Below are 24,374 nucleotides of genomic sequence, written 5' to 3' on the forward strand. Positions count from 1 at the left end.
TTTGCTAGACCCTGACAACTTTAAGTACCTGAGAGTTGCAGACCAAGAACGGGACGAAGGCCTTGCTCCCTGACCTTGACTGTTCCTGTCTAGATAAGTATTTTAGTTGTTTAGTATTAGAAGTAAGTTAGTCTCTTTAGCGTATGCATGTGCATTTATTATATTTATCATAATAAATATCAATCGTTTGGACTTACTAATCGGTGTACAGATTTATTACTTTGAACCTGACCTTGATATACTTGTGAGGTGTCTAAATACGGCATCTGGCGACTCCTGAGCATAATTACATACACAGAGCCATAGCAGTGTTAAGCACACGGCCTTTAAACGGAGGCATGTTAATACACGCCAGTAAAACGAGCAACACGACTCACCTAAGCCCTCACTTCCACCCTATCCCCGTAACCCAAAAACCCCTCCTAACCTTTTTTGGACATTTTAGCATGGCCAATCCACCTGACCTGTACATCTTTGGACACTAAGGGACAATTTATCATGGCCAACCCACCTAATCCGCACGCCTTTGGCCTGTGGGAGGAAACCGGAGCACCCGGAGGAAACCCACGAACACACGGGGAGAACGTACAGACTCCGCACAGACAGTGACCCAATGGGGAATCGAACCTGGGACCCTGGCACTGTGAAGATACAGTGCTATCCACAGTGCTACCGTGCTGCCCACCATACCGCAACAGAATCTGTGGACATTTACGAACAGCAACATTGGCGGCAGTCCCAGAGCAATTCCGGACCCGTTAATGAGCTAGCACCGGCGCCATGTGGAACATGCGCGATTCCAATGGAAAGCGGTATTGGATTCGCCAGGATTGGGTTTGGCACTCGAGAGGCTGACTAGCTGCAGACGCGTATTAGTATTCCACTCCCCGCATACAGTCACCCCAGCCAACAAGATGGCATGGTTACGCTGGAGCTCACCCATCCAGTTGATAGGTCGGCTGGGGCCAGAAGTGACCTCAGGGGAACACTCATACGACCCACGGCACTAAGTACACAGCGGGCAGTCAGCGGGGTGCGCAGCCGCATGGCTGCCTTGCAGGCTGCGGCAATGGTGTTCCGTGCCCGTCCACCACAGCCCACCCCCGGCGGAGGCAGAGCATCACGGAGGCCCTGGAGATACCGCGTCAGGCCCGCTAATGATATGCCAAAGGCATTTACTGTACATGTGGTGTACTGACCGACCATGGTGGGTACCAGCAGAAGATCCTATTGTGAATTCATGCAGACTTCTCAGTTTACCGCCATACCCTTCCACCATACTCGACATCGGAAACTCCTGCGGGGACTTGGGAGAATACCTCCCATAGTATCTATGAGGCAAGAATTATCCTGTATTAAGTTTTCAAAACCATGGCTTGGATTCTCCGTTCTGGAGAGTAAGTGGTCTTGCCAATGGAGGTTTGCTGCTGGTCTCTGTTGGCGCTAGGAGCGGTGCCGAGGTGTGATTCCCTCTCCTTTACCATGCTAATTTATTCTGACAGAATCCCGGTTTTGGGCCACCGTTTTAAGCTGTCTTTCCTCCCACCAGTAATGCAAATCCTGTCCCTTCCTCCACTGGCAAGTAGACACATCCTCCACCCCTCCACCTATATTGGGAATAGCGGGTCACCCCCACAGAACACAACTTGAGGTGACCCAACCGCCCCCCCACCCCCCTCCCCATTAGTTACCCCTGCTGAAAGCTGAAGAGCAGTCCAGGCAGTAGAGTGAAAAATCACTGCATTTTCACTTTCCCCTCCCTAACATCCGCTGCCTCAGACTAAAGTATTTAAAGCAGCAGCCATTACGAGTGTCGTAGCCTTCCTCGAAAGACAAGTATACTTCAAAGGGATTCAAATCACGCAGCAATACATTGCACTAGCCAGTGATTGATAGTTTTATTACTCTAGAGACAGCTGTTTGGTGAATCGTGATCTATCTTTCCCTTCACGCTTGAATGCATCTCCATTACCTTGCTCTGATGCTAACCATTCTAGATGTGACAGTTCCTCACCACATCAAAAGCAGCTAAGTGCTTTCAATTCCTCTTTTTTTTTTACAGCAGAAAGGTTTTGTATTGAGGAGGGGAAGGGGTCCTTCTGATGGACTTCGGGCAACACCTGAGTTATGCACTGATCCCCTTGTCCCACTGCAGGGTCCAACATAACGGGGGGGGGGGGGACGGTGCATTGAGACTCTGACTTCCAGTCTGTTAATCAGATGCAAATGGGTGCAAATCACAAATTTGCATCCTCCAGCCGGCGTGGAACATAGAGCTTGCTGCTGCCGTTGCTGCTAGCAGGGCACTAGAAAATTGGAATGGGAACACGATTGATGCCCGGCCAATGCTCTATTCTTCATCAAATCAGGGATCCCGCAACCTGTGCCGGGCAATGGAGAATCCACCCCTCCATTAAGGCAGGAGAGTGGGGGTTTCTGATCTTCTGCTCATTTACTTACCTGGCACACTGCGTGGCCTAATACTGGAAACTCATGGGATATTGTCTTCTATCAGGCCTAGTGCACCCTAGATATACTGCACTTATTGGGTGTTCATGGTGTCATAGGAATGTCACTTTAAGAAATGTTTGTCTTCTCAAGTGGCTGCAGTGATGTCGTTGTGTGGGTGGAGTTGGGCTTTGGCTCTGCTTTTTACTTCCGCTTTGAGTTGGAAGCTGTTTTTTGGCTCTGAGTTTTAGTTTCGTTTTCAGTTGGAGAGGTGCATTCAAACCAAGGAGGTGTATTTTGGCCTCTCTCTCTGCATGTTAAAGAATGTCTCCAGATCACTTGATGCTTTCAAAGTAACACCTATTTCTGTAAGGAACGCAAACCTACTGTCTTTGTTAAAAGGGGTCTTTGACTTATGGATGTTGTCAGGGAAGTTACAAAGGGTTAACTATAGAGTATTGTATCTGTGGGGATTATCAGTGTTGGTAGTTGATAAGAAGTTTACTGTGTGTTTACAAAATGTTAACTGGATTCACAGAATACACATTGTTTTTGTTTTAAAATACTTTAGATCTCTGTTGCATTACAGCTGTAAAGTGGGCCCTTGTACTCCCCATAACCAAAATCTATTAACAGTTGTGGATCAGGTGAACTCCATGATATACTTTGGGGTTCTCTAAACCCTGGCCCATAATAATGGAGCAAAATGAACTATTTGTTAGGGAATGAAATGAAAAAATGAAATGAAATGAAAATCGCTTATTGTCACGAGTAGGCTTCAATGAAGTTACTGTGAAAAGCCCCTAGTCGCCACATTCCGGCGCCTGTCCGGAGAGGCTGGTATGGGAATCGAACCGTGCTGCTGGCCTGCTTGGTCTGCTTTAAAAGCCAGCGATTTAGCGCTGTGAGCTAAACCACACAGTGTTTATGTTTACATTAACTGCTTGTGAGTTTAAAATACATTCAGAAAGAATAAGTGACCCTGTGGGGATTCCGAAACCATTTTGACCCTGCACAAATTCAGAGTCTGTATCAATTCACTTTCTCCAAGAGAAAAACAACTAAATTTGTTTCACAATAGACGGTTCTAATATCTAGAAGAGCAGTTTGCAGAAAGGAAAACAATTACTTGCCCCCTGATGGCACAATGGGGGAAGTCAGCACTTTGTACAGGTCTTAGTTACACAGCTTTCATTCCGCAATGTCACTTGATTTCTTATGGCGCAATTTGAACATAACGATTAGCTTTAATAGCTTGGTTCTGGAAAGGAGAAATCCCCTTGCTTTCCTACCCTTGGTTACTCGTAATTCTTGCTGGAAAGTACTTGTTAAATATGAATAGCATAACACTCTGCTGTTTTTCTATCTTCATTTACAACCTTCCCACTATCTCAAAATGCAGTCTGAGGTCTGGCTGCCTTGGTGAGTTGCTGCAGGGCTGCTCATATTGAGGGAATCATATCCCAGGAAGAGAAGGATTGCAAATTTAATTACTTATTTTTCCCAAATTCTTTAACCAGTTTTTATCACCTTCCATTCAAAAGATATTGACCCTTGCTGGAGTGTGATTTCATGGTGTTGGTTACCTTTCCCACACCGTGCATGCAAGTAGATTGCACTATGGTGGGCGGCATGGCAGACATTGGATCGAAGCCCTCAGACCTAACCTCCTCCTGTTCCCACTTCCTACAGAAATACATCCATAGCCATTGGGTGTTTATTTTTCTCCCTCCTTCTAAGCACACTGAGATGAATTACATTACGCTGCCACCATGGCTGATATCAGGGGCGGGATTCTCCGGTTCCCCAGCCGATGTTTATCAGCCGCAAGCCATTCGCTGATTGTCAATGGGATTTCCCATTGAAACCACTCCACACCGCTGGGAAACCCGCTGGCTGGCCGACGGGAAGAGCGAATGCCGACGACGGGAGAATTCCAGCCCAGCTAACCCGGCTCACGCCCATGATCTAGATGTTTTGCACGGTTTAACAGATCTTAATCAGTTTAGCCATTGGGGGGGGACTGCTAATAGTTTTGTTCTGATGGTTGTATGTGTTTCAAGGAATTATTAAAATTAAACAGAGTACAAATTGTAATTACTCTTACCATTGGTTGTAATCTACCATTCATTAAATTATATTTTTCTATCTTGCAGCTGATGATGCTTTCGACAATGAACCATCCAACAAGCATTCTTTCGATGCTCTTTGGGAGTTTGATAGTGGGTCTGAGCAATGGCGAGTGTGAGCCTGCAAAAAAACATGCAGGTGTGGACCTGAATGTGCAGTACAGCTTTCCCAGCTTCAGTTCCGAAACACTGATACAGAACTTAGTCCTCCACAATCGGCACATATACGTGGGAGCAGTAAATAAGATATACGTCGTGAATAATGGCCTGGAAAAGCTCTCTGAATTCAAAACCGGCCCCGTATTGGAATCACTGAGCTGTTCGCCATGTGACCGCTGTGAGGAAAATGGTAACAGCTCCGCAAATGTGTGGAGAAACAACACCAACATGGTCCTACTGATTGAAACCTTTTATGGAGATCAGCTCATTCACTGCGGCAGTGCCAGGAATGGTGTTTGTTTCCTCCACAACCTCCAGCATGACGACCCTGCTGATATCGCGAGCAACGTTCAGTGTATGTATTCACGCCGGAACAACGGGCCCAGCAAGTGCCCAGATTGCATGGCCAGCCCTCTCGGTACAAAGGTGCTGATGACAAAGCAGGCTGGATTTCTGAAAGTGTATGCAGGAGCAACACTAAGTTCTACTCCTCTGGCATTCCCGTTGCATTCGCTATCCATAAAAAGGTTAAAGGAATCTGAAGATGGTTTTCAGTTCCTAACTGAAAAGTCTTACATGGATGTTATTCCACGATTCAGGGATGCCTATCCTATCAAGTACCTTTATGCTTTCGAAAGCAGTGGCTACGTTTATTTTTTAACTGTGCAACGTGAATCATTGAACTCGCAGGCATCTCACACCAGAATTATTCGATTAAGCTTGTCTGATCCTTATTTACATTCCTATATAGAAATGCCACTCGAATGCTTTATTACTGAGAGACGGAAGAAGAGATCCTCAAATACCGAAGACTTCAATCTCATGCAGGCGGCATATGCAACAAAACCAGGTTCAGATCTTGCTAGCCAGTTAGGAGTTTCCACGGAAGAGGATGTCCTTTTTGCAGTATTTGCACAAAGTAAACCAGGGTCGACTCAACCTGCCAATAGGTCAGCTGTCTGTGCCTTTCCTGTCAAAATCATCAATCAATTGTTTGAACATTTCGCTGACGATTGTTGCAAGAAAGGTCTCTCAAAGGGTCTTCGTCACTTTTACAACACTACTGATAGATACTGTGTGAATAAGGTGAGTTAAATAGATAATTTAGTGATGATATTGCAGATGCATGATCCAGTTATGGTGCTTGATAGGGCATGTTATTATGATGTTTATTATTAGAAGATACTGGGCGGAATTCTCTCAGCCCGGAGCCGGGCCGGAGAATCCCCACGACCGGAGCAAATCGTGCCACGCCGCCCCGACACTGGGATGCGATTCTCCGCCATTGGCGCCGGCGTGGGCGGCGCAGCGTTCCCCCCCAATTCTCAGCCCGAGGTGGGCCGAGCGGCCGTCGCAAAAAAACGGAGTCCTGCCGGCGCCATTCTAACCTGCTCTCAGCCGGCGGGACCTTGGCATGGAAGGGTCCGGGGCGGCCTGTGGGGGAGGAGGGGGGGATCGACCCCGGGGGGGGGGGGCCTCCGTTGTGGCCTGGCCCGCGATCGGGGCCCACTGATCGGCGGGCCGGCCTCTCGGGCTGGGGGCTTCCTTTCTCCCGCGCCGACCCCTTCAGCCCTACGCCATGTTGCGTCAGGGCTGGCGCGGAGAAGGGAGCTACTGCGCATGTGCACTTTGGCACCGGTGCCACTGCGCATGCGCGGACCCCGCGGCGCCCAGTTGACGCCAGGATCAGCAGCTGGAGTGGCGTGAACCTCTCCAGTACCGTGCTGGCCCCCTGTAGGGGCCAGAATTGCTGATCCTGAGGCCATGTTGACTGCATCGAGAAACGCGACGGCGTTTCCGACGGCGTCAACACTTAGCCCACTAAATTTTAAATACAAGACAAAATGATTGTGTTCAGAATTTTAGTCCGTTGGTGTCCTTTGCGATGGGTTGCTTTTTTGATGCATTTCATCAGATGGATTTCTGGAATCAATTTGATCACAGCAACAGCTGAGTTATCCTCTTTCTCTAATAATGGATGAGAATCTGAGAGATGACAGACTATGAAAGACTCACAGTGTGCACATGTTTAAAGTGCTTGTATCAATTTCCTTTGTCTTTCATTTAACACAGTTTTTAACTGGTCTATTTTAAACTGATTAGCACTTCCATTAGGATGATAGAGAAACGCTGGCAAGGGATAAAACACTATGGAGAGAAAGAAAATCACACTTCCTTGCCAAGAATCGTCTTGTGTGTGTAAAGATGTGGGAGTATAGGAGTGTTCAATACCAAGGAAGACCATTAGGTTGGTCCCAGTGTCTAGCAAACATTTCATACCCTTCTATCACTATTTCCCAATTCTTTTCAGCGAAAATAATTAACCACCCGCCCACATGCAAATACCTCCCTCGATAATCTATTCCGTGTATTCACGACCCGCTGTGTAAAATCTAGGTTGACTTTTCACATTTCCCACCTCTATATTTGAGGTTACGTCCACACATTGCTGAGCTTCTGGCTGTGTTGAAAACATGAATATTTATCTCATCTGTTTAGATTACTGTCTTGAATACTTAAATAAGATTACCCCTTTAGTATTCTCCTGTGTTTAAAAAGAAAAAAATCCCACCTTGTGTAAATTCACCCAACCCAGGTGCCTAATGCAGTTATTAATTTAGTTGCCCTTAGCTCCATCTTGTCCAATCCCCATGGGGGTCTTTCACATAATAGTGGGGACATAATTATAGGCAGCATACCTGGTGGGCCAACTGTTCTGTGCAAACTCAGAATTTCTACTTGAAATTTATGCTCTGTCCCCTTGGTGACATAACGTATGATCACATTTGCACTCTTTAGGGCTGGTGCACGGAGTGCTGATGGCTTCAATTATCTTCACACTAAACCTCCAAATTGTGCGGGACTGGGTACCACCCAACAAAGCGACTCTCATCACCAACTTCAGATGGTTCTGCAGGTTTTACAGTCATAGTTACGCTGAAAGAGTTAAAAGGAAAAAAAGCTTCTAACTCCAGAGTAACCATTTAAAAGACTCAGACAGAACCCCGCCCAGGACCCCCCCCCCCCCCCCCCCCCCCCCCCCCCCCCCCCCCCCGGGCACGGTCCCACCCACCCCCCGCCGCAGGACCCACCACATCGCCCCAAGCACACCCAGTCTCTCCTCTCCCCCCCCCGCCCCCCCGCCCCCGTCCCATCCCTTCCCCAGCCTGACTCCAACTCCCACATCATCACATCATAGCTAGTGCTGTGAAAAGGGGGAGTGTCTCTCCTCGCTGCGCTCCATTTACTCCACACTGATGCAGCCGGGAGCGCGCCCAGCTCCTCCTTTCTCACCCAGCCTGAGTGAGAAAGGTCCGGCAAGGCGGGTGCTTTGCATTAACAGCGCAGATAAGTCCCTCTGGAGTGGGATCTGCCATTGGTTGCCACTCTGAGGAAGTTCCAGGCAAATTATCTCTTTATGGGAGTTTGCTCTGTGCCAACTGACTGCTGTATTTCCTCTCGCTGCCACAGTGGCCACTTTTCAAAAGTATCTCTGTGGCTATAAAGCTCTGTGGGGCATTCTGAGATGATGAAAAAGTGCAATATTGATACAAATCCTTTTCCTTCCTTTACATCTGGCACCTATCAGCCTGGTTCCTCAATCTTTGCATTTGATCAGCCAACTCCTAACCCTATATTCAGTCCCTTCCATTTTGGAGCCATTTGAAAACTTGGAGAGCTTTGCTTTTATCCAACCACCAAGTGACTGTGGGACATTTGTAAACAGCAGCAACAGATCCCTGAGGAATTCGACTAATTATCTCTTTCTATCTCTGCTACCTCCATGTGCAACTGCCCTTTGGTTTCTCTCCTTCAGCTTTGTTATTGATTCAATATTTCAGCAGCACTCCACCTCTCATCTGCCTTGCAGTGTTGTGGGCCCACCTCCTACGTGAATCCGTGTTGGTAGCTTTACTAAAATATCAATAAACACTATCCATTAGTGGTACTGATGTTTTCTTGACAATACTACAGCATTTTTCAGAAATTCTTAAAGGACAGCGTGACTTAATCGATCATCCACAGAGTTTTGAAAATTTGGCAAGTAATTTTTAAACCGACATATACCAAATTATCAATTTATACCTCAATTACTTAGCATTTTGCACCAGATTTCCCCCCCGTTCCTCTAAATACTGCACAAGATGTTTATGGATAGTTTGTCTGGTATATCCATATTTTGAAAGAGAACATTTCACTGCTTTCCAGTAACAAGGGAGGATCAAATGTCTTCCTTCTACACTGTAGGGATCCTATGATGTCAGTACAGATTGGAGGGGCATGATTCTCCGACCTCCCGCCGAGTCGGAGAATCGGCGGGAGGGGGGCGTGAATCCCACCCCGACGCCGGCTGCCGAATTCTCTCGGCGCCGGGGCTTTGGCGGGGGCGGGAATCGCGCTGCACCGGGCGGCGGCCGCTAGCCGCGCCCCTCCCCCCCGGCGATTCTCCGGCCTGCGATGGGCCGAGCGGCTGGCTGTTTTCGGCCCGGTCCCGCTGCCGTAAATTAGACCGGGCCCTTACCGGTGGGACTTGGCTCTGCGGGCGGCCTGTGTGGAGTCCTTGGGGCTGTGATTGGGGGGATCTGGCCCCGGGGGGTGCTGCCAAGGTGGCCTGGCCCGCAATCGGGGCCCACCTATTCGTGGGCGGGCCTGTGCCGTGGGGGCACTCTTTCCCTCCGCGCCGGCCGGTGTAATGGTCCGCCATGGCCGGTGCGGCGAAGAACCAGCCATGTAGCAATTTGCGTTGGCTGGCTGAGGCCCTTCGGCGCCAGCCTAGCCCGTGAAGGTGCGGAGGATTCCGCACCTTCGGAGCGGCCTGACGCCAGAGTGGTTCACGCCACTCCTCGACCCCGGTGCGGCCCACCCCGCCGATTCGCAGAGAATCCCACCCGAGGTATTTCCTCTGAGTTACACACACACACACGTACATTTATTTAACTGACAATGTTTAAAGGATTTCCTGTTGTTAGGACTCTAACTTTAACATGGTTGCTTCCATAAAAGCATTAAAGAAATCCTAAGCAGTATGGCAGCGCTGCCTTATTTTGCACACCATGTCACTCATAATTGTTTGATTATAATATTGCTCTCAGTAGCCAGCTCCCTAACTTTGTTTGAAATAATGGAATAGCTAATTTCTTGAGAAACTTTACTCCATTTCCGGATTCGTTTCAACTGAAGTGGATAAATGTTTTTACATGTTTCATTTTTCTGTCGACTCAACTCGCCCAAGTTTTATTTCTTTCCGAAACTTAGTACACGAGCATTTTAGACAGCATTGGCAATTTTTTAAAAAACTATTGATTTAAAATCCTTTACTTTTTTTGGAAGATACAAAATGTGGACGTTGAATTCATTAAGTCTGTGAGAATATCCATATCTCTTTGTTTAATTACACAAATTGACATAGCAAATTGATTTCAGCCTCTAATGGCACTTACATTGTGATAGACCGTGTCCCTTATGAGCTCAGATTAGTGTCTGGTAATGGTTGGTATTGATTTGTCTCGACTGTGATGGTCCAAATGAAGCAAACTCCACATGTACTGTGTAAGGAAAAATGGTGTTCTTGACATGGAGCATTTTAATATTAATTTGAAAACCAACAAACTCCAGTGATTTAAGATTAGGGGCTGGATTCTCTGCTGCCGGTAGCGAAGTTCCCGATGTAGCGGAGAATCCAGCAAAAACCGGGATCGATATTCCAATGCTCTGGTCCCCTGCTGCCGGCAGCAACTAGTTTGCACCCCGCATGAATCTCCGGTCCTCTGGCCCGGGATTCACATGGGTGAGAATTGGTGCTGGTGTTTCCCAGTCTGGCCCTGACACCGTGGACCTCACAGTGGCCCAACAGGGTAACTCTTTAAGCGGGTTGCCCCCAAAGTCCATCGTGGGCCACCCTCACCTCCTCCCCCCCCCCCACAATACAAATCCTCCCCATTCCACCGCCCCACCACCACCAGAGATGCCCCATAAAAGAAACCCCCAACAGAAACAGCCCCATTAAATAAATCCCCCACCATAAACCACTTCATTACAGAGACCCCCAACAGAATCCCCCTCCCCATTATAGAGACCACCACCAGAAACCACCCCCCCCCCCCATAAGAAAAAACTCTGCCTGGAAGCCCCGTATTAAAGAGAACCCTGCCTAAAAGTTAGAGAGCAGTCCAAACATTGACAGTGAAATAAAAATCATTGCATTAAAACTCACCTGTGTAATACACCTGTTGGCTCAGGCAGAAAAAACAGTGCCTGTCAATTCCTAGAAAGGGAAAAACCACATCATTGGGTTTAAAACCCCTCAGATCTTTGATTTGCATGGCCTTCATTCGTATCATTGTGAAATTGATTTTACTAGGCTGTGATTGACAACTTGCACACAACCAGCTCTCTATGTTGCTTAATTTAATTTCCCTTCATGCTTGAATGGATTTCAAGTAAACAGCTGTGAACTAACTGCAATGTTTAAAAACATCTAGCTATGACTTCCGGTTGTGGCTATGCGGAGCTAAGCTGCACGTTCAGCAGCTCCCGCTATTTAGGGACTTTTGGGCCGTTTCGAGGGCCCCAAACGGCGCTGTTTTTACGCATCCCGGTGGGAGAAAGTGCCCGGAGGAACTTGCCCCACACTATATGGTGCTCACCCGGAGTGGGACAAAGAAAAAGGCTGCAGCAACTCCCCAAAAAAAACGGGAAAAGGAAAACAAAATGGCGGCCGCGCAACACCCGAGGACTGGTGGAAGTGGGCACAGGAGCAACATGCCTCGCTCCTACGTTGTTTTGCTGAGCTGAAGGCTGAGCTGTTGGACTCCATGAATGCAACTACGAACAAGCTGCTTGGGACCCAGGTGAAACTGGATTTTGGGGAACTGCGTCAGAAGGGTGGGGTGTGGCAGTGTGAAAGCGCGGGCTTTCCTCTGGTTTCCCGCGCTGCAGGGCAGGGGGGGTGGAGCTTGCGGTTGGGGCGGGGCCTCTACGGGTCTTCTTTCCCGCGTTGCAGCAATGCCAAGGAGGTGTGGCAAGAGGGGGATGACCCTATGCCGGGAGGGGATAGGTTTTGGCGGGAGCTGCCGGGGTCAGCAGAAGTCAGCTGACTCACGGAAGTACCATGGAGGGTGCGTCGCGGCTAGGAGGGATCCTAGCCTGGGGGTGGGGGGGGGGGGGGGATACCGGGTTGCTGCTGGAATGACTAGGAAGGAGCCGATGGGGGCCGGGGGGAAGAGGAGAGGCGCTATCGCCATGGGGAACGGGTCGAGCGGGGTGTGCTGGCCTGGGGCGATCATCTGCTAAGCTATGGCTAGTCGGCGGGGGAGGGGGGCGGGTTGCCCTCTGATCCGGCTGTTTACCTGGAACGTGAGGGGGCTGAATGGACTGGTTAAGAGAACCAGGGTGTTTTCCCATCTAAGGGGGTTGAAGGCGGACGTGGCTATGCTCCAGGAGACCCACCTGAAGGTGGCGCACCAGGTTCGTCTGAGGAAGGGGTGGGTGGGGCAGGTTTATCATTCAGGATTGGACGCGAAGAACCGGAGGGTGGCGATTCTGGTGGGGAAGAGGGTGGCGTTTGAGGCGGCTGAGGTGGTGTCGGACAAGGAGGGTAGATATATCATGGTGAAGGGTAGGCTGCAGGGAGAGAAGGTGGTGCTGGTGAACGTATATGCCCCGAATTGGGATGATGCTGGCTTCATGAGGCGATTGTTGGGCCGCATCCCGGACCTGGAGGCAGGGGGCCTGATCATGGGGGGAGATTTTAACTCAGTGCTGGATCCCACACTGGACCGGTCCAGTTCAAGGATGGGTAGGAGACCGGCGGCGGCCAAAGTGCTGAGGGGATACATGGACCAGATGGGAGGGGTGGATCCCTGGAGGTTTGGGAGACCGAGAGTGCGGGAGTATTCCTTTTTCTCTCACGTCCATAGGGTTTAATCCCGGATAGACTTTGTTGTCCTGAGCAGGGGATTGATTCCGAGGGTGCAGGATGCCGAGTATTCGGCCATAGCGATTTCGGACCATGCCCCGCACTGGGTTGATCTGGAGATGGGGGAGGCGCGGGACCAGCGCCCGCTCTGGCGCCTGGATGTGGGGATGCTGGCGGAGGAGGAGGTGTGTAACAGGGTTCGGAGAAGCATTGAGGGGTATCTGGATACCAATGATACGGGGGAGGTCCAGGTGGGGATGGTCTGGGAAGCTCTGAAAGCAGTGATCCGGGGGGAGCTGATTTCCATCCGGGCCCACAGGGAAAGGAGGGAGAGGAAGGAGGGGGAGAGACTGGTGGGAGAGCTCCTGGAGGTGGACAGGAGATATGCGGAGGCACCGGAGGAAGGGTTGCTGGGAGAACGGTGCAGTTTGCAGGCCAATTTTGACTTGTTGACCACCAGAAAGGCGGAGACACAGTGGAGGAGGGCGCAGGGCGCGGTATATGAGTATGGAGAGAAGGCGAGCAGGATGTTGGCGCATCAGCTCCGTAGGCGAGATGCGGCTAGGGAAATTGGGGGAGTGAAGGATGGGGGTGGAAATGTAGTGCAGAAGGGGACAGAAGTAAACGGGGTCTTTAGGGACTTTTACGAGGGATTGTACCGGTCGGAACCTCCGAGGGGGAGAGAGGGGATGGAGAGCTTCATGAACATGCTATGTTTCCCAAGGGTTCAAGAGAGGCTGGTAGAGGGGCTGGGGGCGCTGATAGAGTTGGAGGAGCTAGTCAGGGGGATCGGACAAATGCAGCCAGGTAAGGCCCGGGGCCGGACGGGTTCCCGGCGGAATTTTACAAAAAATATGTGGACCTGGTGGGTCCCCTGTTGGTGCGAACCTTCAATGAGGCATGGGAGGGGGGGGCTTTGCCCTTTGTCGTGGGCACTGATCTCTCTGATCCTAAAACTGGATAAGGACCCCTTGCAGTGCGGATCATATAGGCCTATCTCGCTCCTTAACGTAGACGGTAAATTGCTGGCGAAGATCCTGGCTACCAGGATAGAGGATTGTGTGCCAGAGGTAATTCACGAAGATCAGACAGGATTTGTCAAGGGGCGGCAGCTCAACACGAATGTGTGGAGACTGCTCAATGTTATCATGATGCCGGCAGTGGAGGGGGAGGCGGAGATAGTGGTGGCGCTGGGTGCAGAGAAGGCGTTTGATAGAGTTGAGTGGGGGTACCTGTGGGAGGTGCTGGAGAGGTTTGGATTTGGGGAGGGATTCATCAAATGGGTGAGGCTGCTTTACGCGGCTCCGATGGCGAGTGTAGTCACAAATGAAAGGAGATCGGAGTACTTTAGGCTCTATCGTGGGACGAGGCAGGGGTGTCCCCTGTCCCCCCTGCTCTTTGCACTGGCGATTGAACCGCTGGCCATGGCGTTGAGGGAGTCAGGGAGATGGAGGGGTCTGGTGCGGGGTGGGGAGGAGCACCGGGTATCGCTGTATGCGGACGACCTGCTGTTATATGTGGCGGACCCAGAGGGGGGAATGCCGGGGGTGATGGAGCTGTTAGCGGAATTTGGGGGCTTCTCGGGCTATAAGCTAAATTTAGGAAAGAGCGAGGTATTTGTAGTGCACCCGGGAGATCAAGAGGAGGGAATTGGGAGGCTCCCTTTCAGGAGGGCAGTGAAGAGTTTCAGGTACCTGGGGGTGCAGGTGGCCAGGAGTTGGGGGGCTCTCCATAAGCTTAACTTCACCAGACTAGTGAAACAGATGGAGGAGGAATTTAAAAGGTGGGACATGGTGCCGCTATCGCTGGCGGGCAGAGTGCAATCCATCAAAATGACGGTTCTCCCGAGGTTCTTGTTCCTCTTCCAGTGCTTGCCCATCTTTATCCCTAGGGCCTTTTTAAAAGGGTGACCAGCAGCATCATGAGCTTTGTTTGGGCACATGGCACCCCGAGGGTGAAGAGGGTCTTCTTGGAGCGGAGTAGAGATGGGGGGGGCTGGCGTTGCCCAACCTCTCGGGGTACTACTGGGCGGCCAACGTGTCGATGGTGCGTAAGTGGGTGATGGAGGGGGAGGGGGCAGCATGGAAACGGATGGAGAGAGCGTCCTGTGGGGATACGAGCCTGGGGGCCCTGGTAACGGCGCCGTGTCCGCTCCCTCCCACGAGGTATACCACGAGTCCGGTGGTGGCGGCTACCCTCAAGATTTGGGGGCAGTGGAGGCGACACAGGGGAGAAGTGGGGGGCTCGATGGAGGCTCCGTTAAGGGGGAACCATAGGTTTGTCCCGGGGAACATGGAGGGGGGTTTCGGGGATGGTACAGAGCGGGCATTAGACAGCTGAGGGACCTGTTTATCGACGGAAAGTTTGCGAGCCTGGGGGAGTTGGAGGAGAAATTTGGGCTCCCTCCGGGAAACATGTTTAGATATCTGCAGGTAAAGGCATTTGCTAGACGGCAGGTGGAGGGATTCCCTGCGCTCCCCGCGAGGGGGGTGAGTGACAGGGTGCTTTCTGGGGTCTGGGTCAGGGAGGGGAAGATATCCGATATCTACAAGGTTATGCAGGAAGCGGAGGAGGCGTCAGTAGAGGAGCTGAAAATGAAGTGGGAGGGGGAACTGGGGGAACAGATCGAAGACGGGACATGGGCTGATGCCCTGGAGAGGGTAAATTCTTCCTCCTCGTGTGCGCGACTTAGCCTCATTCAATTCAAGGTGCTGCATAGGGCCCACATGACTGGGACGAGGATGAGTAGGTTCTTTGGGGGTGAAGATAGGTGTGTCAGGTGCTCGGTGAATCCAGCGAACCATGCCCATATGTTCTGGACATGCCCGGCACTGGAGGAGTTCTGGAAGGGGTGGCGAGGACAGTGTCAAGGGTGGTGGGATCCAGGGTCAAGCCAGGATGGGGACTCGCTATCTTTGGGGTTGGGGTAGAGCCGGGAGTGCAGGAGGCGAAAGAGGCCGGTGTGATGGCCTTTGCGTCCCTAGTAGCCCGGCGAAGGATTTTGCTACAATGGAAGGACGCGAGGCCCCCAAGCGTGGAGACCTGGATCAATGACATGGCGGGCTTCATTAAGCTAGAGAAGGTCAAATTCGCCCTGAGAGGATCGGTGCAAGGGTTCTTTAAGTGGTGGCAACCTTTCCTCGACTTTCTGGCTCAACGATAGGGTACTGGGACAGTAGCAGCAGCAACCCAGGGGGGGGGGGGGGACAATGACTACGTTTGTTTATTTTATTTAAATTTGATTTATTTAATTTTAATTTATGGTTAAGTTGTCTTGTTGGGGGGGGGGGAGTGTGATACATGTGATGTTACGGTTTGAGGGGATTTGTGGGTGTTATGGGGCAGTTAGTTGCATATTTACTTGTTGTTATATTTTTATATTTTCTGTAAAAAATTCCAATAAAAATTATTTAAAAAAACAAAACATCTAGCTATGATTGACAGCTCTTAGACCACATCAAAGGCAGTTAAGTGTTTTCTGCAAAGGTCCGTCTTCTGGGAAGGTCTCTGGTGGGGACCTCTCCTACAGGGCGGTCTCTAGTGGGGGTCTCTCTTATGAGGGGGTTTCTCGTGGAGGTCTCTGTAATGGGGGGTTTCTGGTGTGAGTGGCTTGATGGGGACCTCTGTCATGCGGGTTTCTGGTTGGGGGGTTTGGGTCACCCTCATACTGTGCGGGGAGTGGGGGAGTGGGGGAGGGGGGGGGGGGTGACCCAGTGAATCCAGTGATGGGAGTGGTAGAATTTGTGTTGCAGAATGAGGCGGCCCAATCAGCCAGACTTTGCTGTCGGTCCACCATTCCAACGGCCATTCAAATGGAGAATTACGGCCCATGTATTTTGAACCTTTGTTTTAGAAGTTCATTGTAAGATTTTGTTTAAGCATGAATGTGGTTTAGTCTTAGTAACAGAAGCTGGACTGTATTTTGTCTATACACAAACTGCGAATCACACGTAAAGCCAACATTTGTGGCCCATCTCCGGTTGCCCCAGTGGAGGTAGTGGTGAGCCAACTTCTCAACAGCTGAGGAGTTTGCTATTTGGGAGGACAACTAAGAGTCAACTACATGGCTGTGGGTCTGGAGTGTAACAAAGGCCACTGGGTAAGGAGGTGATATTGCCTTCCCTGAAAGAAAATTAGAGAAGGAGGTGGATTTTTACCAGAATCCAGTGGCAACATGGTCACACTTGCTAATACTCATTATTTAATTCCACATTTAGTTAATCTACTATATTGAAATTCCTTGGTTGCTGTGTTGGAACTTGAATTGAGGGACTGGATTTATGTCTGCTGACGGAGGCGGGAATGGGGCTGTGAAAGTGAAAACTTTAGGAACAGTCTGAAAATTTCAATTTGCAGTGTCTTCACCACCCCGCAATATTTCTGCGTGGCCTTTTCGCAAATTGGGACGGCCTTGAGGGCAAATCCTGCACACGCGTCTCTCTCTCCTGAGGTTGGAATCACCAATGTGAGGACCATAGGGAGAATTAATTTACCCACAGCCCCCCCCCCCCCCCCCCCCCCCCCACCTCACCACCACCACTACTTTGATATGCTGCCATGTGTTTTGGAAACCCTAAAAATAAACCCACCAGGTTGGAGAGTTTGTAAGTGTTCAATGCTTTGACACCTTCAAATGACCGTATTAGATGTTGTAATGTGGACGGGTTTTGATGCGACGATTCATCATAGGGCTGAGTCCTGCAAAGGTAAGTTAACCATTGCATCAGCCATCTGAAATGCACTACAATACTTTTCCTTTGGAGAAAGTGCCGCCTTGCACACAAAACTGAAAAATGTGCGGGGAAACTTTCCTCTCATTTTTAAATTTTTTTTAAAAAGTGCATTCCCCATTCCATTGATTGACAGATAATCCACATTGAAACAGGATTGGATCACCATCTGCCTTTCAGTTTCAGGCTCTGGAGCTGTAAGCTAATGTCTCAATAGCCATGACCATTGAGTTCCAAAAGCTGTACTCAGCTCCATAAACGGTCTGCTGACACAATTGTTCAGGAATTTGACTGACAGTTTTAAGCAGCTGTAAAACATCATCTGCCTTTGATTTGGTTTCCAAATAATTGGTTGTTTATTTATGCAACTTAATTGGTGCTTAAGGGGACTCAGAACATACAGTGCAGAAGGAGGCCATTCGGCCCATCGAGTCTGCACCAACCCACTTAAGCCCTCGCTTCCACCGTATCCCCGTAACCCAATAACCCCTCCTAACCTTTTTTTGGACACTAAGGGCAATTTAGCATGGCCAATCCACCTAACCTGCATGTCTTTGGACTGTGGGAGGAAACCGGAGCACCCGGAGGAAACCAACGCAGACACGGGGAGAACATGCAGACTCCGCACAGACAGTGACCCAGCGGGGAATCGAATCTGGGACCCTGGCACTGTGAAGCCACAGTGCAATCCACTTGTGCTACCGTGCTACCCAGTATTGACTGACTTGACTTTTCTTCTATCAGAAAACATTTTTTTCCTGGCAGTATAATGACAGGTATTTGAATGGGAGTTAATTGGAATATTACAGGTTTAATTTTATTCACCTGAATTGAATAGAATTACCATTGCTAATATTGCCCGTCTCCTGAGGACTGTTTATAGTGGATACTGGGTGAGTCACTATGGACAATACATGGGGGCACCTGAGGTGGCAATGGGATGGAATGGGGATTTGAGGGGAAGGAGGAGCCATGGAGCTATGGAGGGGGCATAGATTTGCATGGGGGATATGAACTGGAATGGGGATTTGAGAGGCTATAGAATTTGAGAGGGTATGAATGGGGGTTGAGAAAGGTGAGGTTCAGGGGCATATTGAGAGCAGGGCTACTGTCTTTGAGAACCTAGGTGAGCCTTCTAACCAGGCCCCCTCCGAATCAGCACTTCTCCCACACTACCAGCTCTCCAAATCCAACCCCTCCTTATCCATGCATCTCAGAGACATAAATATGGTGGGATTGGCATTCGGGAGCAGGTTAATTGGTCACTTACGGGCCTCAATAGCAGCATGGGTGGGCTTCCCTTCCGAGGCCCTGTCTGCCCTACTGTGAAATTGCATCTGGGTGGGGCGGGGAGGATCCCAAAGGGAATCCTGTCCATGAAATGTTGTGTCCTTCCACCGCCAGCCTGTTGGAATCCACCTGCAGAGATAGTAACATTCTGGCTCTGGAGTACTGTGCTAGACACCTCACTTTATGAAGGATATATTAACCTTGCAAGGAGTGCAGCATAGACTAACTAGTATTATGTTTGGACTCCAAGAGTTAACTTATGAGGAGAGGTTGCACAAACCGCAGTTGTATTCCCTTAAGTTTAGAAGGTTAAGCGGTAATTTGCTCAAAGTTTGCAAGATGTTAAGGAGAACAGATAGGGTCAGAAGAGGGTGAGAGAGATAAACTATTACTGCAGGTTGTGGACTCACAGGCTAGGAAATATTTTATAAGGACATGGGGCGTCCACACCAAGCAAAATAAGAAACAAAGTTTTATCTACACAAACGATATGTACATAACCGGTAGATCCCTACTGGGTTCCTCCTCTGGTCTGTGCCTTACTGGCTGGTTTATGTAGATAGGTTAATTGGGATTCCCCGCCCTGAGCAGGAGAGTTCGTACTCCACAAGGAGCACGGGGAAGACGAGCATTCCCACCCCGTAGGTTCCGTGCCGGATATTACAAGACACTGGCTTGAATTTTCAGGATGTTGAGTGCTCAGTGCCTGACATCCGGAGAGGCAGTGGGCAATGCCTCCACGCCGACTCCGACAGGCCGGTTGGCTTTTTGTGCTCTACTGAACGTTGATTGGCAGCAAGCGGAGCTTCAGTCTACACTGGGAAGGCAGTCGTGTCTTAGAGTGCTGTCAACCAATCAGATTGGCCGACAGCTCTCCAGCCCATCCTGGCACAGCACTGCAGTGGCCAGCAGAGGTATTGCAGTGCAATGTCTGAGGGTACGTAGTCGGGGTCCCTGGGAGGGGAGGGTACGGAATACGCTGAAGGCCAGCAAGTGGAGGATGGACAAAGAAGAGAAGAGATATTTCTGGCAGCACGGTGGCGCAGTGGGTTAGCCCTGCAGCCTCACGGCGCCGAGGACCCAGGTTCGATCCCGGCTCTGGGTCGCTGTCCGTGTGGAGTTTGCACATTCTCCCCGTGTTTGTGTGGGTTTCGCCCCCACAACCCAAAGATGTGCAGGCTAGGTGGATTGGCCACGCTAAATTGCCCCTTAATTGGAAAAAATGAATTGGGTACACAAAATTTATTAAAAAGAAAGAAGGGGTATTTTCTCTCCAGCCAATGAACTGCCCAGGATAAATCCCTCCCCACATGATCCACCTGCCTACCTCTCCCCGCCCCCACCCACCACCATCTTTCCCCCTGATGACCAATACCCAGCAATCAGCACAGGATCTCTCTCACTCTCCCCTGACAACCCCCCCCCCTCCCCCACCCCTGCTCTTGTTGACTGCAGCTCTGCGAAACAAAATGGCCACCAGCCTTTCAGCCAGGTCACCTGTGGGCAGAGACTGGGTGAGGAATTTAAAAGGAATCGTACACTTGAAACTACAGGATATTCAAGAAACCCATCCTCTTCTGGTTTAACCAATCTCACAGCATGCCAATATTGAAAGGTCATTTTAGAGTAAGGAATCAGCCTGAGTGTTTCATACAGCAAGCCGTGTATCTGGTACTAATGCCACAAAGCAGCTGAACATTTCAATGGCGCATCAGCAGTTGGGAAAGGGAGAAGAAAAGCGGCTAATGATATATGTGGCAACAAAATTCACCACTGCAATTATTCGGTTATTAGGGTGTATCAAATAAAACATAACAACCTGTGTTGGTATAACATGCACTGTAGAATGAGTGGCATGAAGAGGCTTGCAGCTTGTGGTATTGACTGAAGTCGGGAACATTTAATGTTCAGAATTATATCCAAACTGAGGTAAATTTGATTAGTTGGACAGATGCTGACTCACCGTGCTTAAAGTTACTTCAGCACATTTCTGCTTTTATTTCTATCCAGTTTTGCACTGGTGACTTGTAATTTCCTGCAGTTTCAGCATGTCTTACTAAGTTAATGTCAAGAATTGGTTTGTAAAATCTTTTATGCAAATGGCACACAGAATAAAACATTACCTTGTTACGGACAGGAGGGTGGTTAATTTATAAGTGGTGGCGAATTTCCCACTGTATCCCCAAAATATCCCCCCTCCCAAGAAGGTGCATAAGGAAGGGCGGCATTGAGTCAGATAAATGTTTCTTAGGCAAATGCATATGTGAACCACATTTGATCTCCATCATGCGTGAGGCGTTTCTGCTAAATGTAGTGTCTGTGGCTAGAACATAGAACAGTACTGCACAGAACAGGCTCTTTGGCCCTCGATGTCGTGCCACGTCCTGTAGGTCGGCTGCTACCAGGAAGATCTCAAACCTTTGCCGAAATGCCCGCCAGTTTTCATGGAGATTGCCGTGGCACGTGAGCCACTACGGAACCGGGATCTCGATTATCTTGCCTGGGTGTAGTTGCTGGTTGTCACTGTTTTCTGAGTTGTAACTATAGGGATTGAGACAGTTACTCACTGGTACCATGTCTTGTTATGCTCTTGGCGTAGCATAAGCTGCTTCCTTGATGTTCACTCTGACAAAGGAAGGTTCAGACGTGGAGATAACTTCAACACGTTTATTAAACTATTTACAATTCTCCTACTCGGATTCACCACTGCTGTTAATCCTTCTATAGCTACTCAGACTGACGAACCAGTCTGCTACAATCCAGGTGGTGGGTGTGATGCTGAATCAACCCTGTGTCTGTACTCACTGAGTGTCTCCACTGGAAAGAGGAAGATCATGTGTGCTGTGTCCTTTATATATGGGTTGGTGTAATGCCCTCCTGTGATAGTGTCACCTCTGTGTGTATCGTGAATGCCCATTGGTCGTGTCCTGTCTTACTGACCTATTGGTTGAATGTCTGTGTGCCATGTCTGTGGTGCTCCCTCTCGTGTCTAGCTAGTCTATGTGTACTTACATTAACCCCTTGTGTATCTACAGTGATGCATATCACCACAAACCCCTGTCATTGTGGTGTGCTCCATGTGCCTATCCAATAACCGCTTGAAAGTTCCTAAAGTATCCGACATCCACTATCACAGCAGGCAGTCCATTCCACACCCTAACCACTCTCTGAGTGAAGAACCTACCTTGGACATCTCTCCTATATATCCCACCCTGAACCTTATAGTTATGCCCCCTTGTAACAGCTACATCCACCCGAGGAAATAGTCTCTGAACGTCCACTCTATCTATCCCCCTCATCATCTTATAAACCTCTATTAGTCGCCTCTCATCCTCCTCCGCTCCAAAGAGAAAAGCCCTAGCTCCCTCAACCTTTCCTCATAAGACCTATCCTCCAAACTAGGCAGCATCCTGGTAAATCTCCTTTGCACCCTTTCCAATGCTTCCGGTAGCATTGTGGATAGCACAATGGCTTCACAGCTCCAGGGTCCCAGGTTCGATTCCAGTTTGGGTCACTGTCTGTGCGGAGTCTGCACATCCTCCCCGTGTGTGTGTGGGTTTCCTCCGGGTGCTCCGGTTTCCTCCCACAGTCCAAAGATGTGCAGGTTATGTGGATTGGCCATGATAAATTGCCCTTAGTGTCCAAAATTGCCCTTAGTGTTGGGTGGGGTTACTGGGTTATGGGGATAGGGGGAAGTGTTGACCTTGGGTAGGGTGCTCTTTCCAAGAGCCGGTGCAGACTCGATGGGCTGAATGGCCTCCTTCTGCACTGTAAATTCTATGATCTAAATTCTATGATCCTTCCTATAGTGAGGTGACCAGAACTGCACACAATACTCCAAATGTGGTCTCACCAGGGTCATGTACAGTTGCAGCATAAAAATAGTGCCACTGTAGTTATGTCCGTGGCGATCCCGGAATCACTATTAGACAACGCTGCCTGAAACTTGTATAAAGATATCTATTCAAGTTGCTACTTGTGCAATGCTGTGGCTAGTCAAATGGCATTATTAGCTTGCAATGTTATTGGCCTGCAGCAAATGAATTTCACCACACAAGTTGCTGTAACCTGAACAAGAACCTCCATCTGTTGGTCGCATTATATGAGTGGACAAAGCTGTGGTTCAGCAAAATAGGAAGGAGACTGCATTTCAGCAAGTTTCACACAATAGACTTTGTTTCACAATTGTGCGGTGTAAAACACAACCGACAGCCAGTGTCCCCGGAGATATTTAAACTATAAAAAGCCTGCGGTTCATAGGAAGCTTCTGACTCTGTGTGTGTATATGTTTATTTATTTTTAATCTATTGTTGCTAATTATGATTCCCAGCCCATGCCAAGATTTCTGTTTTCTTTATGCAATCACCATTTAACTTTCTGTGCTGTACTTCACGTGTTTTAGCAAGTGGACAGGCATGTTTGTTAAATACCATTCATTAATTGACTGGCCAATTCTGGTAAGAATTCCTCACTCAACTCAAAATGGATATGCGCTGTCTTTCCTTTTGTACATGGAATTCATTGTGCTAACTGCCGCGTTAAAGGCTTCATTATATCTGGGGGTCAGTCTAAATCAGTTGATGTCAAACAACAGCACAATAGCACACGTGGCTAGCACTGTGGCTTCACGGTGCCAGGATCCCAGGTTCAATTCCCCGCTGGGTCACTGTCTGTGCGCAGTCTGCACGTTTTCCCCAGGTCTGCGTGGGTTTCCTCCGGGTGCTCCGGTTTCCTCCCACAGTCCAAAGACGTGCAGGTTAGGTGGATTGGCCCTGCTAAATTGCCCTTAGTGTCCAAAAAGATTAAGAGGGGTAATTTGGTTGTGGGGATAGGGTGGAAGTGAGGGTTTAAATGGGTCGGTGCAGACTCGATGGGCCGAATGGCCTCCTTCTGCACTGTATGTTCTATGTTCAACCGTACTGACCGTTAAGGCTGTGCTGGTTTTTTCAGTACAATTCGCCCACAGTTGGTCAAACCAGTGCAAAAGATGAAGGAATTTCCAACATACATTAGTAGGGTTTCTGCCATTTTTTTTGCTGATTTGAAAAAGGTTTTTGCTCCTGTTGCCAAGCGTGTCCAAAGAGAGGAAAATGACCGGGAGCAGCAGAGCTGTGGAACCGGTATAACCAGCCAGCGCCACACAGGAGGCTGCAAATCTCAGCTCTCCAGTTTTCATTCAAGCACAAGGACTCTGGTTTTAACGCTTTTAAAAATGCTCGTCAGCGCGGTAGCATAGTGGTTATCACTGTGGCTTCACAGCACCTGGGTCCCAAGTCCGATTCCCCGCTGGATCACAGTCTGTGTGGAGTCCGCACGTTCTCCCCGTGTCTGCGTGGGTTTCCTCCGGGTGCTCCGGTTTCCTCCCACAGTCCAAAGATGTGCGGGTTAGGTGGATTGGCCGTGCTAAATTGCCCTTCATGTCCAAAAAAAGTTGGGAGGGGTTATTGGGTTAAGGGGATAGGGTTGAAGTGCAGACTCGATGGGCCAAATGGCCTCCTTCTGCACTGTATGTTCTATGTTCTTAAATGATAAAGTGCATTTAATTGTCCAGGAAAGTGAGTGTTGTACACCAATGGTTTGTACAGGGTTTTAAACCAAGTATTTGAAATTGGATTATTGACAGGTGAACATTGGTTAAAAATAACTTGTTTGTGTTTCACCCCACTTTCTGCTCTCAAATGTATTCAGGCATTTTTTTAA

At 49.3% G+C, this 24,374-nt stretch overlaps 1 protein-coding gene across 4 annotated transcripts in view; it reads left to right on the plus strand.

The window, feature by feature from the left end:
• The window catches only part of met (MET proto-oncogene, receptor tyrosine kinase), a 190,100-nt gene that overhangs the window by 41,737 nt on the left and 123,989 nt on the right, over nt 1-24,374 (plus strand). For 2 of the 4 annotated variants that reach the window (XM_038780787.1, XM_038780788.1), the window contains exon 2: nt 4,605-5,822. The exons of 1 other annotated variant lie outside the window; for it this stretch is intronic. In XM_038780787.1, coding sequence (XP_038636715.1) covers nt 4,608-5,822 — 1,215 coding nt within the window. In that variant the 5' untranslated portion in view covers nt 4,605-4,607. Of the gene's footprint in view, nt 1-3,859; nt 3,871-4,604; nt 5,823-24,374 lie in introns of those variants that run through there. One more of the 4 variants, XM_038780789.1, reaches the window with a different exon arrangement.

The sequence above is a fragment of the Scyliorhinus canicula genome, chromosome 20, assembly GCF_902713615.1.
Source record: "Scyliorhinus canicula chromosome 20, sScyCan1.1, whole genome shotgun sequence".
NCBI classification, from domain to species: domain Eukaryota; kingdom Metazoa; phylum Chordata; class Chondrichthyes; order Carcharhiniformes; family Scyliorhinidae; genus Scyliorhinus; species Scyliorhinus canicula.